The 20,153-nt window shown below is 35.4% G+C and overlaps 1 protein-coding gene across 4 annotated transcripts in view; it reads right to left on the reverse strand.

Moving 5' to 3' along the window:
* NAA35 (N-alpha-acetyltransferase 35, NatC auxiliary subunit) overlaps positions 1-20,153 on the reverse strand; it is an 84,719-nt gene that overhangs the window by 4,761 nt on the left and 59,805 nt on the right. For all 4 annotated transcript variants that reach the window (XM_045504644.2, XM_010967437.3, XM_010967436.3 and 1 more), the window contains 8 exons: positions 16,565-16,743; positions 11,947-12,006; positions 8,530-8,636; positions 7,058-7,124; positions 5,626-5,724; positions 4,849-5,027; positions 1,667-1,803; positions 805-872 (listed from right to left, as the gene is read on the reverse strand). In XM_045504644.2, the coding sequence (XP_045360600.1) occupies positions 805-872; positions 1,667-1,803; positions 4,849-5,027; positions 5,626-5,724; positions 7,058-7,124; positions 8,530-8,636; positions 11,947-12,006; positions 16,565-16,743 (896 nt within the window). The remainder of the gene's footprint in view (positions 1-804; positions 873-1,666; positions 1,804-4,848; positions 5,028-5,625; positions 5,725-7,057; positions 7,125-8,529; positions 8,637-11,946; positions 12,007-16,564; positions 16,744-20,153) is intronic.

A 20,153-nucleotide genomic window follows, 5' to 3' on the forward strand; every position in this document is an offset into this window, starting at 1 on the left:
CCACATGCACATTACTCTTCCGTGCCTAATGCTTTTACAGTAGCTTTGAAACCTTCAAGTAAAAGGTCCTGAAGAAAAAGTAGCGCACCGTCTATGTTAAAGCAAAGCTTTATACTGCACTGCCCAGGGAAACAGATTCAGTATCTTGTAGTAGTTCATGGTGAAAAAGAACATGAAAATGAATACACGTATATTCATGTGCGACTGAAGAATTGTGCTGTGCACCAGAAATCGACACAACACTGTAAACTGAATATAACTCAGTTACAAAAAAGGCACTGGTCCTGTTTTTCAAAGAGAAGTCCATGTTCTGTTTTATGTATTTTAATATAAGTTGCCTCAAATCATTTCTTGAATCGCCAAGTACAACTTAAGAGATACTCACTACCTCCTGGAAATGCCTGCTTTGCTTAGGCCATTCACTGTGGAACTTGCCCCCTTCCTAATTAATGCACTTCTAAAAAAGTCCAAACCCCACCTCTTCTAAGAAACCGTTCCTGATCATCATCAGAAGCATTACCTGTGCCGCATATATGTCACCTGACCTGTCATTAACTAGGCACTGAGACAAGGATCACATCTGATTAGACTTGGTCTCCTCCAGTGTACTCAGTACAAGGTATCTGACACATGCCAAGGGGTCGACATTTGTTAAATAAAAATCACTAGACTTGGGGGAAAAAAGGGTAATTTTCACTAAGCAGATAGTGAAAACAAAGGTGAAATTAGAACCTGGAAAGACTCACAGAAGAGTTCATTTTATTTAAACTATATAATAGCAATGTAGTTAAAAAAACAACTTACTTTAAACATTCCAGCACACATGTTCTGATATGCCTGGCTCATGGTGATCTCTCGGCTCAATGGGCGAACTGTAATTAAAAAGAAGATCATCCAGACTCCTTCCTTCCTCCTCTTGCTTTATAAAACATCTTCCACCTTGTTTGCTAAATTACAATTTCAAACAATTTGTTCCTAAAGGCTAAGTTTTATTTTATGGCCAAAATCAACAAATAGTAAAATACAGTAGAAAGGCTAAACAGTAACTGTATTCTCCAGATGGCTAATACCGTAAGATTTTAGTATGAATTAACTGTAACTTCTTCTGAAGCCATAATACAGAGATGACTTATCCAGGAGAGCCATGGATACAGTTATTTAATGACCTACTCAAACTGTTGAAATTTGAAAGCACTATTTTGTAACGACTGCAGCCTATCTGTACCTTCCCATGAGTGATTAATAGGGGAGTCCTTTGGAAACCTTTCTCTGTCCTCGTGGTCCTTGAGCGGTATGCCGAGACGCTCTGTGACCACCCTTCTGGGCCAACTATACCGGCACAACTCCAGATCTACTTCCTGCCTGAGCTGTCAGCCCTCTGCCAAAGGTCTCTTGCTGCCTTGATCCTTAACCTATCTTATGCGGCTACTTCTTGTCCTAAGATCCTTTGACAAATGAAGTCGCAAAGAAAAGAAAAGCAAGGAAAGGAACCAAAAAGGTTTGCACCATTAACAGTGTGACTCAGTTTTCATCCTTATACTTTTTGAAGAGAGTATAATGACTAATTCACCCATTCAAAAGCACGGGTAGCTCTCCATCTATCTATCTGTTGAAATTAAAGTGCACTCCAATGTTACTTATTAAGTTTAAAAATAATTCACAGCACCTTTCTTCTTTTTCTTTGTTTTTTTACTACTACGGCCTTTCTGCTGCTCTTCCATTATCCTTTCCTCTGCCATCTGAGAGCCATCGGCACGACTTAATGTCGACATCAACCATGCATAAAGGAATTCAGAGAGATACCTTAATGGAAAGAAAATGTTAGTTAATGGTCAATGTCTAAATGAGGAAGCTTGGACAATACATGCACTGGTGCTAATAAAGAGGTTTTTTAATAATGCTTTAAAGGTTTTTTTTTTTAAAACAAGATTATTCAATTAGATAATTGCTAGCTTAGATCTGACAAGAAATGAGCATGACAAGTGATTAATTTCCCCTTTCTTGTGGCCATATATGTTGCCATACAATACAGAAGATTTTAAATTCCTATAATGACATGAGTTTTGCAACTTTTCAAAAGATTTCTTGGTGGGGAGGGGTAGGACAAATTAGGGGTATGGGATTAACAGATTATATAAAATGGGTAAGCAACAAGGATTTACTGTACAGCACAGGGATTTATGCTCATTATCTTGTAATAACCTATAATGGAATACAATCTGCAAAAGTACTGAATCACTATGCTGTATACCTGAAACTAACACAATACTGTAAATCAACTGTACTCTAGTAAAAAATAATTTTTCGATAATTACATATATATGTAAATCAAATAAATGTCTATTAAATTGCTTTTACTATATCAGGTCACATTTCACTTAAACCTATTATGTAAATATTTTATTTTCCTATTAATTATAAAACCAAATAAGAGAAAATAAAAAATCATATGCATTATGCAGAACAAGTCTAAAAAATTAATGATTTGCAGGCTTATAATCTACTTGAATTTATTTAATAAGGAAATGTTAAATAGATTATTCTACCAGATACTAAATTTTCTTAAGTTTAAACTAACCAACAATATTTAAGCCAGAAAAACAGTTTAAATCTAGGATACAAATATATTTTCTTTGAATAAAATTAAGGCCCACTACCACATTAAGTGAAAAATCAAAGATTTATAAGAAATGTTACTATGATCACGTCTGAGGGTATGATGCTTATTCCCAAAATTTTTCAAACAGCTGGTAAGGCAAGTTACAATATTAAAACACATACCAAAAAGAACATTTTAAAGCAAAACAAAAACCAACTAAAAGATACACCTGGAATGACTTAGTTACTGTATTTTAAAGCTAAACTGAGCACTATGCATCCTGGCAGCTAAAATAAACCAGGAAATATATATTTTTATTTTATTTTAAAAAGCATGTAACTTCATATGGAGAGAAAATTCCTGACAATGAATTTAAGAAAAACATTTATTATAGTATCTTTGTATAGGATATATACACTATCACCACAAAATGAGGATTTGTAACCTATCTTAATGAGATTTCTCTAGGGAACTAGTGCTACTTTCTACATTTTGACCGACTAACACAGGGACAGGTGAGTACAGGGGAGAGCTGGCACAATTAAGGCCTTCCCTGTCAAAGATCAGGTATCTCAATGAGCTTGTGGTGAGTGCCTTATCAAAATGAACACACAGCTACATCCAAGGAGAGTCAGAGTGCTAATATCCATACCAGTGGCTCTCAGTTGTGATCTCAGGACCAGCAGCAGTGTCACCAGGGAACTAGTCAGAAATGCAAATGACTTGGTGGGCCCTACCCAGATCCACTAAACCAGGAACTCTAGGAAGTTCCCTTCCCAGCAAGTTGTATATTAATGTGCTTTCCAAGTGATTATGATGCAAGCTAACGTTTAAGAAACAGTTTTCTCCTGATTTTAAAAGGGTCCACACGCTTTAGGGATCACCATCCTGAAGAACAACAACGTATATTGTGTAAAAATGTTGGAGCCCAATCTGTAATTTTGAAACTAAAAAGCAGTAAAACAAGCAGACCACAAGGGTACTTGTAAGTAGAACTAAAGTTTCTTTTGTTAACAAGAAAAGGAATGAATCTGCTCAAGTATACAGGTAAATTTCTAATGGAGTATTTATCTGAATATCATTCATTTGCCAGTTCTTTGTGTCAAAAAGCATACAAAATTATATTTTGAAAATCAAGAGCACAAAATCTTCCAATTAGCTCCCTCAAACCACAAAACTTGAGCATGTTCCTCTAAAATGCCTTGTTTGAATAGGACTGTCTAGTGTGAGTTAATAATAGAAGAAATTCCAAGTCGCTGTAACAACACCTGTTGGTAAGGGCTGTCTTCTATGTAAGTGTTGAAGAATATATAAAATATAACACCATTCTCATATTATTATAGTTGATGCTCCAGTTCTATTTTCATAATCAAAAACTACCTGTTAAACAGAGCCCTAGCAGCCATGATAACAAAACCATGTTAACGGTGTAGGAAATGATTACTTTCCTTCCTCCATAACAGTGACTCCATGCAATATACAACATCTTAATTACTAAGTTAAATAATTTAAAAAGATGAGCTATTTTAAGATCTAACATACTAAACTTAGTTGTTTGTAATGGGCAACAATTAGGTCATTACAACTTTAAATTACCGCCATACTTTGCTAGACTAAGAAAGATGCAAGATAACCGAACTCATAAGCCGTCAATTTTCTTTGTTTTCTGTGACAGCTTTTTCATGTCTAAAATATTCTCAAGCGTCCTCTTACTAGGTTTCTCGCATCTTCAAGAAAAGCAAGGAACTACCCTGCTGAAGATCATCTCTTACTAACTCTTTCAAAGTTCCTGAGACAAGTCCTCAGGGCCATAGGTTCAGTAGTGATACTCCCAATAGTAATCTCAGCCATCATTTCTTCTCAGGAGAAAGATCTGGCTCAGAGTTTGAACTTTAAGTACATTCTACAGCTAGTATCTAGCGTCACTGAAGTCAGGGCAAAATGTATGTTAATTTTTCTTTCTGGAAACAGATAAAAGCTCTTCAATTAATCCATTTACTTTGGAGCCACTTTCATTAGTAATTTTTAAATAAATATTCAAATGGCTAGAAAAAATATATTTGCACAATGTTATGACACTTAAGATATTCCAGATAATCTAGCTCTAATTTTCAGTATTTTTCAACTGTCCCACAACTAAAGTTCAAATACACTAAATAAAAAAGTACCCTGAGATTACACTCTGCAGTGCTCTCTCAGATCTTATCTACCCCACCCGCCACCACCGTTAACTCCAGTTGTTCTCTTACCAATATATGTAATAGTACTCGTGCATGCTGTAGAGTTCCAATTCAAAGCCACTTAGAAGATACTGTATCATAATTCGAAGGTTATGGTAAAGGACCCAGGTACCTAAACAGGCCAAATGCTGCCTTTGGGGCTCCTGTTTCAACAGCATAGTGTGAAGGGCTGCATCAACCTTCTCTGCCTATCGCAACAAAACATCATAACATTAACTTTCTTTTTAATGTAATGAAAGAATTACAGGAAAAACCTGCTAAAAATAGCATATGAGCAGAAAATGTGAATCTCACCACCTGAAGAATTCATATTTTCAAATGCACTTCTCGTTAGGTTTACATTCAAACTTCCCATTTCTCAAAGGATAACATTTATTTAAACATTTCCTAAATTAAGAAGATATCTGTTTTATAGTACAAAATAAAACTAATTGACTTCAGAGCTTCAGTTATATTAATAATATTGTTGCTGACAAATTTGAAGATTAATATATTTTTATTATGATGTAAACTTGCTCTAATTATAACTACTGTTCTACACATATTTATAGTTTATCCTGATTTTAAAAAAATAATTAAGATGTTTCTCAGTTTGGATTATTGTTCTGTTTCTTTTTGTAAACCCTTTCTTTGGTATATGTAACCGTTACATTTTAAGTGAAAAGGAAATTAACTACACTGAAAAATTAGTCAAATTACTGTTCCAAAGAATTGTTTTTGAAAATCTGGTGAAGATATATATGAATTGCTTAATTCTGGAAGGGAGGGCAACTTGTTGGTTCTTACCTCATCCTGCAAGGTAGCAAATTCCTCAAGGATATGACCAAGCTTATCTCTCTGTCGAGCCCTGTTATGTCCATGGATCTGAATAAGACTACAGAAGGGCTGCAATACACATACAGTTCGTTAACTGTCAATATGAAATTTCCTGATACTGAAGGAAATTAACATCCCAAGCTTTCAAAATCTGGTTTAAGGGAAAAAAATGTTGTGTATAGAAGAATCCTCGCCTATGCATACTTTTTACATAGGTGTTTCTTTAAAGGAACTCAATACTAGAATCTATCAATAGCTAGAGGAAAGTGGCTGTTTAAGAAACCTGTTTTCATATGGCAAAAATATCTTCCTTCAGTCTTTAGGTATCTTCCCACAATTTCAAGAGGACAGTTTCTTTTCTGCTTGTTTCAAGCCAAAAGCCAACGTTCAAGGCTGACACGTCTGTGCTGCTTATAAATATCCTGGAATTAGATGACGGCTAATACCTATAGGCCCTGCCTAAAGCTCTTTATTCCTATTCCTATCTGTACAGCATTCTCATATAAAGTAAAGCATTTCATGAGTCAGACAATGGACAAGAATGCTAGGATGCTCTGATTTAAGAAATACGCATTTTATATTTGTGTACTTTGATCAATATAATCTCATTTAATCAATAAGTAGCCTATAAGAAGTACAGAGGCAATTTAACATCTTCACTTTTAAAAAATTGCAAGGTTTATAGAAAAACAAAGTAATCTGCCTGATAATGATAAAATGTATCATTAAGAAAATGATAAAAATAAAATCTGGCCTTCTACTGATGTTCCTTTTATCATACTATATTGCCTTTATATATACAGATATATAAAAATAATATATACATATACATTTAGTAACTGGAATTAGGCACAAACGAGCTATCTATAAAGAGCTTATAATCAAGTAACAATGATTTATGATTAATTTAATCAACTACCAGGCTTCCATTTCCCCAAATTACCTGCGATTTGAAAAAAGTTCATGATCTCATCTAAAAGCAGTAATTTAAATTTCACTACAATCCTGTTCATTAAGGCAGTACAAAGGTAAGTGCCTAGGGATGTTACACACGTCTCTTGTTTGTAAGGTCAAAAATAAGTGACGTTTTTGTGTCTATTTACAAAAAAAATGGAAACTCCTCTTTTCCCAGATGGGGGTCACAGCTCATCCCATTTCTGTGGTCCCCAGGGGTTATGGTGAGAGGGCATCAAAAGGCGCCTCCGTATGGAACAGCCTTCCAGGAGACCACGGGCTGTGAAGCTACCCACTCAGCGGTAAGAGAGACAGGAACTGCCTGCTTATCCAGTGAAGATGAGTAAGAAATGGGAGATGAAAACACAGCACAAATGAATGCTGCTGAAGGCATTATACTCCACAGTTTTAAAGCATCCACCACAATGATCCAAATTTCAGTTCTTACCCGAACACAGTGAGTAACAAAGGAATCGATACAGTCCTTAGCCTGGTGATTATTATATAGGCAGCACCTGTAAGACAATGCAATATTCTTTTTATTCAAACTAAACCGTTTGGCCTACAAAAAGCAGCAGTGGTTACTGTAGGCGCTACCAACGCACAGGGAAGGTGAAAACAAGAAAATGGAACCACATACATTACTAAGTTGAAGACGTACTAGCATTAGATTAGGAAATATTTACACTATTTGTTCTTCACACAACTAATGTGCAGTATTTCCAATTAGCTCTGTATTTGGACAATTAAGAGTTGGATCTAATAAAATCAACAAGGAAAGAAGGAAAATCCCAAAGCTCCACTCCTTCCTGATCCTACTTCAGTATCACCTGTTCCCCTCTAGCTGATACCCTCCCTGGACTGTGCTCACAGTAGTAGTTATAAAGAAAATAGTGCACAAAACCTGAATTTGTTCAAGATGTACCCGTATTTCCAACCAGAGGCCAAAATCATCACCTATACATCCCACTGGCACCTCATTTTCTGTCCTCATAAAGTGGTTTCCCTGTGGTGCTCCTTATCTCAGTTAAAAGCATCACTTCTTGAGAAAGGCCTTCCTGAGCAGTCTGGGAGGGTCTGCTACCTGCCTGGCCCTGGAGGAAATACAAGGGCTGAACAGATGGAAAGATTTTTTTTTCCTTTCCCTGAGGTGGGAGGACAGTAGCCTTTGCATCTAAGGAGATGGGAAGAAGCAGACTTTGTCCTGGTGCACTGACAGGAGCTGACAACTTACTACTCCTAAGTGTTTGTCATAACTGAGCATAACCAGAGCCTCAAAGATAAACAGAGCCATGATCACACAACGGAAAATGGCTTGCAGCAGCCAGAATAAAGAAAAGGCGGACACCTGGAATAGGTGGCAATGTTTAAAACAGAAGTGCTGGAAGGTCCAAAGTAAGAAAATTACTTAAGGTGACAAAAATAGAGCATTAAAAAAAAAAAACCCTCTGGATTTGAAAGTTAGGATTTTCAAATTTAAAAAACTTAGTAGATGAAAGATGCTCAGAACAGCCTTGAAGATCGAGAGGAAGAATTTCTCATAACACAGCAAAATAAGAAAGAGATAAATGTCACAGGAATACAGGGGGAAAATCTACAAGATACAGTATATAAGGAGCTCTTTAAAAGATGAAGGTGAGGTAATAATTAAACAGATAACAGCATAGGAAAAAATGATCTGATCTGAAGACTTGAGGCTTTTAAAGACTCATTTCCAGATAGGAAATAGTTGAAAATCACACATGCACATTGTGGTAAAACTCCTAAAATAAAGAGACACTCTACAATCCTTCAAAATGAAGTGTCAAAACACTTATAGAGGAAAAAAAGAATCAGATCAGCATCAAATTTCTCACATGTAACACTGAAAATTTTAACACAGTGGAAAAACATTTACAGACTATCATGCAATGAACTTACTTTGGGGAGAGCACCGGAGGACTGACAAAAGACCGAAGTGCATCTTTTACCATGTCTTGCATGAGATGGGTTCCAAAGACCTTCTTGTTATCCACCAGGAAAGTGGTCTTAAAACAAGTGTTATATGTATTAGTAATGCTGTCACAATCTTGACATGTTGCACGTGTGATGCAGCTGCCATTACTGTGACATGAGCATACTGCTTATAAATGCCACAAAATGCAGGAGAAATTAAAATGTACAAAGTTGGTGAAAAAGTTACATAAACCACTGCCTCCACAATGGGTACTGCTTGTTAATCCCTATTTAAGATGTATTCGGATGCAGGAGCACAAGAAATGTGCACAAAAAAAATCTCTCAAGTTCAGAGTAGTTATACTGAACTAGTGAAAATGAACTGACTAGTCTGAATGTATCAAATGAGCTAAGATACAAGAAAGAGTTTCATAAATTATGAAATATTTAATGGTTGCAAATACTAAGCTAGTTGATAATCTTTATCTCTAATCAACACTTTGGAATACAAACTTCCTGAAATTGGAAAAAATATATTTAAAATAATAAATTAATTTACATACATTATTATTTAATAATTTGCATTTAATTTTCTTTCCTTAATGACCACAATTATTTTAATGTTTACTATACCATACCTTACTTGATTTCCTAACACATTTGGACTGTTTCCAGTTTTTGGTGATCATGAGCCAAACAGCTTTAAACATTCGCATGCATACAGGTTTTTAAGTCAATGGCAGATTCTACTTCTCTTGGGTAAACAAGCAAGAGTCAGATTTGTATATTTATTTTTATAACAATCTGCTATTGTTTTCCAAAGTCACTATAGCAACGCATCCTCCTCAGTGCTTTGTATTTTCAGTTTTTCTTTCTTATTTCCTTTTTTATTAATTTAAAGATTCTGATAGGGGAATAATGGTATTTCATCAGGGTTTTATTTTGCATTTCCCTAATACTAATAACGCTGAATATCTTTTCATATTGATTTTTTTTTTACCCATTTTAAAAACTGGGTTGTCCATTTTCTTAGTGTAATATTTACTGAGTTCTTTATATGTTCTAGAAACAAATCCCTTGTCAGACATCACTGGCAAACATTTTCTCCTACTCTGTGGAGTCTTCATTTCCTTAACAGTGTCTTCTACAGAATTAAAGTTTCAAATTTATCAACTTGGCATTATTTTTTATGGATTTTGCTTTTGATTTTATACCTAGGAATTCTCTACCTTCCCCAAAGTCACAAAAGATTCCTGCCTACCCTTTTTCCCAAAAGTTTTATGGTCTCACATATAGTGCTATGTAACAAAAGACTGATTAAAGAACAGGGCTTCTCTGGGTGTGCTCCTCGGTTCCCCTGATCCATGTCCATCAGTTTGCCAATAGCACACCTGTCTTGTGGTCAGGTAGTGTTGAGTTCCCCAACTTTGTTCTTTTTTCTCAAAGTTGTTTTGGTTATAGTAGTTCCTCTGCCTTTCCACATAGTTTTTAGAAGCAGCCTGTTGACACCTACAAAAATTTCTGCTGTGATTTTGGGATTGATTTGAATCTGCAGATCACTTTTGGGGAGAGCTGATGTCTTAAAAAATAACAATTCTTCCAATGAACAAACAAGCAAGGTATTTCTCTCCATTTATTTAATTCTTCTTTGATGTCTTTCATCAATACTTTGTCCTTTTTCAGTATACAGGTCCTACAAACAGGTGTTAGACCTAAGTATCTCATTCTTAATGTTACTGTAAACAGTATTGTTTTCAAGTTTTTGATTTGCATTGTTCATTGCAAGCACATAGAAATATAACTGCTTTCTGTATATTGGCCTCATGTCCTGTGAGCTTGTTAAACTCACCATCAGGTCTAGGACTTCTTTGTAGGTTCCTTGGTACTCTATACAGAAAACCATGTCTCTGTAAGGAAACAGTATTTCTTCCTTGCTCAACTGTAAGCCTTTTATCTCTTTTCCTGCCTTATGTCACTGGCTAACATTTCCAGTTCTATGGTAAGAGTGGAGTGATAAGAGTGGACAGCCTTGCTTTCTTCCCAATCACAGGAGGAAAGAATTTAACCTTTTATCATTAAGTAGGATGTTAGCGCTAAGTCTGTTGTACATGCCCTCCACCAGGTTAAGGAAGTTTTCTTCTATTTTCCTAATTTTGCTGAGAGTTTTGATCATGAATGGATGTTGATTTTTGTCAAATGGTTTCCCCGAATCTATTGAGACTTCAGAGTGTATCATAAATTACACTTCAAACTCTGAACCAGCTTTGCATTCCTGGGATAAAACCTACTTGGTCATGATGTTTCTCCTTTTCCATATATTGCTGGATTTGATCTGATAATACTTTAAGACTTTCATCCCTCCGTTCATAAGGGATATGGGTCTATAGGTTTTTTTAGCTTGAAATGTCTTCAGTTTCAGTATTGAGGTAATGCAGGTGTCATATAATGAGTGTGCTTGCTGCTTTTTTGGAAAGAGATTGTGTAGAATTGGCCTGGAGTTTTGTTGGAAGGCTTTTAACTATACACTCAATTTCCTTGATAGATACAAGATTATTCAAGGTACCCATTTCTTCTTGAGTGGGTTTTGGTAGCGGCCCTCATGAAACTGGTGCATTTAACTTCTTCAATTTATGGACATAGAGTTGTTTGTAATATTCCCATATTCTTCTTTTATTTTGAGTAGGGTCTGTACTAATTGCTGATACTGTTCATCTGAATTCTCTTTTTCTTGTTCTGTCTAGTTAGAGGTTCATCAAACTTAGAAGCAGCTTTCGGCTGCACTGATTTTCCCTACTGCTTGTCTCTTTCCTATTGTACTCATTTCTGCTTTGATCTTTGGTATATCCTTCTATTTGCCTCTAGTTTGATTTGCTTTTCTTTTTCTATTTCTTTTAAAGCAGAAGCTTAAATTATAATTTCAGACCTTTCTTCCTTTTTCACATGAACATTTAACAGTATAAATTTCCCTCTAAACACTGCTTTAATTGTATCCCACAAATTCTGATATGCTGTATTTTCATTTTCATTCAGTTCAAAATATTTTCTAATTTCTCTCAATTCTTCCTCTTTGATCCAAGGGGTTTTTTTTAGAAGTGTGTGAATTTCCAAATATTTGGAGAATTTTCCAAACACTTCTCTTATTGATTACTAATTTAATTCCAAAATAGTCAGAGGGCATACTTTGTATGATTTTAATTTTTTTTAATTATTAAGGTTTTATGACCCAGAATATAATATTGATGAGTGTCTAACACTGTTAAGTCAATACTTCTATTAAAAAAATATAACACTATCTGTGGAATAACCTTTAAAAGCATCTATCTTTTGTTCCATCAATCAATAAAACGTCAGTACACATTATTTGATGTTTAAAGAAATATTTCAAAACTAAGTGGAACTTACTTGTAATAGAGATCTGGAAAGAACACAAGGTGACTGTTCACTAAATTCACAGAAAAAGTCCTAATAAATACACAGAAAAAAGTAATGTTATTCATCTATTAATAGATTAAATAAAAGCTGAAAATGTCTGCATATAAAGAGTAATTTTTTATTAGACTTTCTGGGAATGATACACTATCAGAGTTAAAATATGCCAAACAGCTAAAGATCATTTCTATAAGAATTGTCTAATTGTATGAACGGAACAATGGACAATTTTAGAGCCTAAAAAAAAATTTTTTTAACAAACTGATCAATAATAGTATTATGCGGGTACCAATATAAAATTCGTACATCATGAAAATAATAGTATCAATAATAATTTACTAGTGACAGAGGTTTACTGTCTATTTCACAGAAATAAATAACGAAGTAACCAGGCAAACTGATTTCACATTCTTTATTCACAATTAATTTTTACACCTTGCACACACTCCTCAAAGTGAATATTCTGCACCAGAGAGATTCTCCTATTCCATATCACAAAGAAAATTAAAATAATCTACCCCACAGGAAATCCCTTAACTTCAGCCTCTAAACCTCTAACCATTCCCACATCTGCACCTAGACCCCCTCCTTGTCCAATTTAACAACAGACGTCCTCCACTTGTACTAAGGACTCCCTTCCTTCTGACTTTTTCACAAACATGACACACTGTCAGTTAGTCATCCTTTGCTCTCCTAGGTATTAATATTCTTTCTCTCTATCAGATCATTCCCATTTTCAACTAAACAGTCAAATTTCTCTTCTCTTTAAAGAAAAGATCATCACATGATCCCCCACTTCCCTCTCAACTGCTGCCTTCTCAGCCAAACTTTCTGAAGGAGCTGGCTGCACCCACCATCTCTACTTAACTCGACCCCCACTCACTGTCAACACATGCAACCTGGCTCTTTGCTTTAGTCACACTTGTCCCCCATTACTAAATCCAATGAACACCGATTTTGGACCTTATTCATTTCTTTCACTTGAACTCTCAGCAGCATGCCTTCCTTCTTGAAAAACTTTTAAAATTACTTTTACGTGTTTCTTCCTCTTTGGCCACTTTTCACTTTGTTCTGTAGGTTCAAAGTTTAGTTCCAGACTACCTTCTTTTCTTTATACCTTTTTCCTCATAAATTTTGTAGTATAAACACTTATGCTTCAATTACTATCTATACTGCAAGAATTCCAAAATTATAACTCGAGGCACAAGACTCTCAACTCTAGCCACACAGCCAATACCTATTCAGTATCTCTACTTAAATACTTTAAATTCAAACTCTACTTCACTAAGACCTTCATTTGACTCTCAAAGGTCCTTCAAGAATTTCCCCCTTTCAATGAATAGCACCATATGTGCATGTAGACTTACAAGGCAGAAAACCAGAGGCCTTCCTGAGAGCTCTCTCATGCCCCCCTATTTAATTCATCACAATATTCTATCAACTTTAGCTCACACATAGCTCTAACACTGACAATCTCATCATCTCCCTGCCACCCTTCTAGTCCAAGTTACCATCCTTTCACTCCTGGACTGTAGAAATGGTTTCCTAATTTATCCCCCTTCGTTTACTCTGGTCCCTTCCAATCTTTCCTCTACAATGCAGCCAAATTCTTAATCAAGTTATGTCACTGCCCTACCCATACTGATCTTGCTTAAAATTCTAATGGTATTCCTTTGCTCTGTGATAAAGACTGAACTCCCTAATGTGGCTTAAATGGTCTTGCCTGGCCTGCCCGCCTCTCTAGCCTCACCAACCCCTCATCCCCATCACTCTATGCTCCACTCTGCTACTTTTCTTTTAGGTTCTCAAATGTATCATGTTCTTTCCATCACAAGGACGAGTATTCAGCTTCCTGCACCTAGAACTGTCCACCTACTGTCCCAAATGAATATTTCCCTAACCATCAGATCTTAGCTTTACCTTCACTTCTCTAAGAAAGACTCTGATCATCTAGGTCAGTTCCTCCATTAGATGCTGTATCTTCTAGTTCATTTCCTTCATACTGCTCAGATCAGGTTGTAATTCTATGATCATTTTTATGCTACACTGTAAGCCCCATGACAACATGGATGACAGGATGACATACTTTTGCTCATCACTGTATAAGAGCCATAGCACAGTGCCTCGCACAAAAAGCATGTTGGCTGAACTCATCAGTGTACATACATACTCGCTATCATAGTTCGTCTGTACTCAATTTCTTATTGCTAGTATATATCCCTAACATGATATACTCTATAAAGTCCACTATTTACTTCATTTAAACTAGCTATCTTCCTAATTACTCCACAGCTGTCAAAAGCATCATCTTTTGGGTTCCTAACCTATGTATTTCCCTTTACTAATGTCACTACCCTCCTCCTTACCATTGTTTTTCTCTATATGCAAAATACCAAAAACTTCGAAAATGAAGAAAAACACAAAGAATAAACTATCACATAGCATTCCACTACCTAGAAATAGTTGTAATTAATATTTTGGTATTTGTTAATCTTTTAAAAAAGAATCTGGCTGAATCTGGCTTTGTCTCTGACAACCATTTCTGTATGCAACAACATATGTGACTATTCCCTTTTTCAATATTAAATATTACTACACTTTTCAATCCAGTTGTTGTAAGTTGCATTTCTTTAATTACTAGTGAGGTTATGCATTTTTCATGTTTGTTTCTTTTTAAATGTATATGCTCGTGTCATTCCCAATTTTTCGTTGGGATGCTTATTTTTATCTTACTGACTTGTAAAAGCACTCTCTAGAATCTGGCACTTTATCCTGATAATAACACGTTTCCTATACAGATCCACCAGACTATCTGGTCCATTATCCTCCATAAATCTAATCTTCTCTACTCTTGGCCCCTGTTACACTCCCCCACATCCACTGTGTCCCGGGTCTTACAGGGGTCCAGATTCTTCCATTACTATGCTTTCTTCACCTCCAGCGACAGCAGTCCAAGCCTGGCTCCCCCACCTCCCCTCTATTATGGTGTGTCATATGCATTCACCTCCCTGATAAAGTAATCCATAATCTTCTGCCAGAATATCAAATTCCAATTGTTGCATTATAACTTTCTTATTCCAATTTACATTGATCTTCTCCTTTTCTAAAATCTTATAATTAATCTGGTCAAAACAAATATATATTCATATGACAATTCAGGATTAGAAAAGCAGATGCAAAAGAAGAATAAGAAAATCTCTATTCCAATTCCAGATATGACACTAACCAATCATCTAGTTTGGTTATAAAGCCCACAAAACATTAGTTTAGTTGTACAATGAACTGCAACTGATTTATGTCTATGAACTTTTCTACTTTTGAGATTTCTATGATTCTTATGACAGAATAGGAAAAACTACTAAAAGGAAAGGAAACACAAAAGGAGGTAATAAAGGCATAATCAGTGGAAGTTTCACTGAGGAATAAAGACTTAAGCTGGGCTTTAATGACAAAGAATTAGTGGAAAGGAAAATAAAGTTACTATAAGAAAGAGCATAAGAAAAGCACAAATCTTTACTGACCATCAATTACACCCCAGAGGCTGCTGCTAAATTCTAGGAATATAAACTAGATAACGTGTCATCTCAAGGAACGCAAGTGCAGAAGCAACCTGAAACCAACAAGGAACACTTCACAGAGGAAATGACAGGAGGCTAGAACACTGAGGGGAAACAACAGTCAAATGCGTATCTAGGTACAGTCATGCAAACTAAGCTAGTGCACTTACATCTAAATATTCTGCATATTTCTACCTTCCTAATTGTAATATATGTCACCACAGCCTTAACAATTAACAAAACTCCATCCCTGAATGTTTTAACATTCCCTAAATAAACCACGTTTTTCTATATTTTAACTCACGAAAAATATTAATCCAAAATATGCTAGCTTAAAAATGGACCTACTCTTTTACATCCAGTAACTTCACTGTTTAGCAATTTATCTTAAGGGGTAAGGAAGCACATGATATAAACGTTTACCAACAAAGATACTCATCTTAGTATTGTTTGTAACAGTAAAACACTGAAAATGACCTAAATATAATTCAATATGAATGGACTAAAAAAAAATCTGTAGTGTATACTTACAGTGGAATACCACGTAGCCATTAAAATAATGTAGAAATATGTATACTTGTTGACATGAAAAGATGTTCATGATATGGAGATTAGTGATTTAAAAAAAGGAAGTTACCAAACACCATGATCCAATTTTTATATGTAAAAAAACCTTACAGATATGTTCATATATATGTATGTGTGTATATATGCACGCATGCATAAACACACACATTTATTTATATAAAAGGTTCTGATGACAGAATTGAGGATTCAAATGTCCATTCTCAAAACTTGGGTGAATTACCTAACTTCTCTGTATTTTAGTTTCTTAATGTCTTCAATAGATAGTATAAAAGCCTTATGAGGATTAAACACAGAAAAAAAAATATATGTACACACACCACTTCATTCTCTAGGTATCACAGAAAATAAGTGAGCAGTATTATTTACCCTTAGGACAGTGAGTCTTTAAAAAATAATAAACTATTCTGTTGTAAAAGTTGTATTTCAGAATAGAGATTGGTACTTACCAGGATACAATGTAAATTTGTTAAATTGACCACCTCACAGACGGTCTTTATTCTGTCTATTAATCTTGCAAAATAGTTGACCATTTCTTCCCTTTTAATTATTTTTGCATATCGAGGGAAGGTGGGTGGAAGTAGTCTCTGATTAACAAGGGGCTCAAAACCCATCATAATTGGATGATCTAAAAAGAAAATAAATAAGTAACATTTTCAACATTTCTCTGAATTTTAAACCTCAAATACTACTAAATATAAAAAGGCTAGTTTCAAAAGTATCTCCAAATTCTAATAATATACTCTAAATGGATTTGTAATTTACGATTAAAAATAACATGCAGGTTTAATAATCAAAAACTGTACTTCTTACATGGTGATGGCAGTGGTGACAGAGAGGTTTCTACCTCAAAATTAGCTCCAAGCCAAGAATGGGATAAAACAATACATTTAACATAGTCTCTCAAATAAATAAATAGATAGATAAATAAAAGGGCAATGCCTTTTATTAACCATGAGATTGTGAAGAAAGGTCAAATGGGAAGATAAGTGTAGGCTTATCTTTCCTTCAATCACTGAACTGTAGACTCAATTCAAACTCAACTACATAGTGATGTAAAACAGCAGACAGCAGTCCCCCACCTCCACCTGCATGAGTCTGGAATGCACTTGGCACTGAAATGTACTTCCAGAATAATATAACTTATCACAAGAGACCTAAGGGTGAGGTCCGCTTTCCCATTCTCAGTCCTCTGACGATCTCCCTTTTCACACTAGTACAAAGCTCCAAATTGTCTTTTTCAACTTGAATATCCCTGCCACTTTTATAGAAAAAAGTGTCATACTCCAGTGTAAACTATGCACTGTCAGACTCTGTAGGAGCTATTTACAAATCTAGAAATTGTGGATAACTGATAAACATGAAATTCTGTTCTGTCTGGTAGAGATTCAACTGACTTCCTCTATAGGAAAAAGTTTTGCTTCCATTTATAATTTATTTCAATATTGCACTACCCCATATAACTAGTGTGTTTTAAAACGTTTCATGTCTGGTTATGTTACTTAATGAGCTTAACAAAATCTTTAACACATGTTCACCTTTATATCTGTGTAAGTCATGGTTTTACCTTTTTCCAAAAAACCATTTTTTAATACTCCCTATTTTCTAAGCACTGAAAGACATAAGTAAGCACAGTGACTACAAATACCATGTCCTTTTATGCCTCTTTACTTATACACAAACTATTTCTCCACCTGTAAAACATACCCCCCTGTTCTTAGCCTGGGAGACATGGTACAAGCTTGACTTCTCTCTCATCCTCGGTCCCCCTCCCCAGTACTTTCTATATACACTATTACACTGTCTAAGTGGGATTACATCATCTTGTCCCTGTCTCTGAGTTCTCTTGAAAGCAAAACCATGCTTGGATCCCTAACACCAAATGCCAGGTTCATTAACAGGCACTGGACACACGTTTGCTGAATGACAAAATATGCACGCTCAAAATAAAATGAAAGACTGCCATCACTATCCCAGTTTGAATTTCTGATTCACAATACTACATTTAGAACTAAGGTAACAGTAGTACCAGCTTCGTTACCACATGAACATGAATACATTATGGGCTTTAATGATAAATACACAGAATCCAGATATTTAAATAGTACATTACACTTATTTTCTCTCAAAGCATTCTAACATGCATCTAAAATTATTCCTAGTAATATTCTTTAATTTTTTGGGGGGTGGGATAATGAGGTTTATATATTTACACAGTTATTTATTTTTTAATGGAGGTACTGGGGATTGGACCCAGGACCTTGTGCATGCTAAGCAGGCACTCTACCACTGGGCTGTATCTTCCCTCCCACCCTTTAATTCTTAATACACCTATTTTTAGGCTTTAAACCACAGTAGAAGATAGATAATGGCCACTCACGGAAATTTATATTACCATGAAAAGAAGCAACTATTAATGGGAAATGGTTAACAAACACAATGTATTCTGTACACAATTTTATACAGACTAAAAAGTTCAATATGAAACATTAACTTTTGAAACTAACTCAGCCGTCCTCACAGCTGAGGTTTAGCAGCATCCCTGACCTCTATCCACTACGTGCCAGGAGCAACCTCCTAGCCGTGAAATGGATAAAGACACTGCTAAATGTCCCTGGGGAGCCCCCGGTGAGAAACACTGGTCTAGATGAACACCAGAAGCAACTATAATTCAGTGAGGATAAGCTCAGGATGTAACAGGAGCATCTAACCCATGTAAAAATTAGATGAAAGACTTCACAGAAGTCTAAGAAAAGACCTAAATGATAAGTTAGTCAAAGGACAAAATATTAAGACAAAGCATTCCAAGCATATCAAAGGCTCAGAGCTCAGATAACATGGCTGCTTTTCCTTTTCCCTTAGGGAGCTGCAATTTTCCAAGTCATAACTTCTCTGATTTCAGGAAGTAAAAATAGATGCATATAAATAGAATGGGGACAAAATCCCTACGCATAAAGTTAGAAGTTATCTGTATGCTCTATTCTTTGCACACACTTAAATTTTCCACCTACATTTTTCTGGAATAGTCCTTGTTAATGGTTAATAATTAAAGTGGTTCCTAGTAGCTATTTTTAAGTCTCAGCTGTTGTTGAATCTCATGCATAAGGACTTTGTAACCATCCTATACCAGAGATGGTAACTTGCCCAACTAGAAAAGTGCATAGGAACTGAGACATAACAAGAGATCAAAGCCGTTATTCAACATATGTAAGAGTTAAGCAGGAGAGGGGATAAAAGCCAGGCAGGAGTTTGTATTTGATTTCATGGCAACATAAGTCACAAAGTGTTAAAGGAAGCCTTCCCATATCCACTCCCCCCAGAATAAACTGCCCTAACATTTTCCCACGGAATCTCTATCACACAATGTATCTCAGACTGTCTTATACTCATCTGTCTTACATTGAAGCACCTACTAAATGATTTAAGCCCAGAAAAGATAATTCACATCACTAACCACTGCGTGCTGTGCTCAGTAAAGATTTCCTGAATTAAACTGGATACAGATCAGGCAAGACAACTTCTAGACTCTCTTCTGATTTTACACGTCTGTATGTGTACAAAAACCATCTTGGTCTTCCAGTTAACATACTTCATAATACATAGATGCTTTTCAGTACATAACAAGATGATCTTCTCTTCACATTAGCACTCTTTTAAGAATAAAATAATAAAGTACAATTACTATTTTCAAAACATTATGGCACACTGGTTTATGAGTGTTTCAGTTACTATACTGCTTGGTAGGTAACCTGCCCTCATGATCAGAAGGAGAGTATTACAAGCAGCACAAGGTCCACGGGTAAGAGATTTATAATAACGTGCTTTGATTTAACTTAACAAAGTTACTCTAAAATTAATTAAATGCCAAAACTAAGGTCTGGAAATGTATAAGTCAAAAGACAGAGACATTATATCATCTTAACGCAACATGTCTCTCCCAAGTCATAGAGGCAATTTACAGTCAGACTTACTGAAATAATAAACTTTAGATGCCCTGAAGTTGGAGGGAATTCTAGAAAACAATGCAGAAGCTGCTGA

The sequence above is a fragment of the Camelus bactrianus genome, chromosome 4 (genome assembly GCF_048773025.1).
Source record: "Camelus bactrianus isolate YW-2024 breed Bactrian camel chromosome 4, ASM4877302v1, whole genome shotgun sequence".
NCBI lineage: Eukaryota > Metazoa > Chordata > Mammalia > Artiodactyla > Camelidae > Camelus > Camelus bactrianus.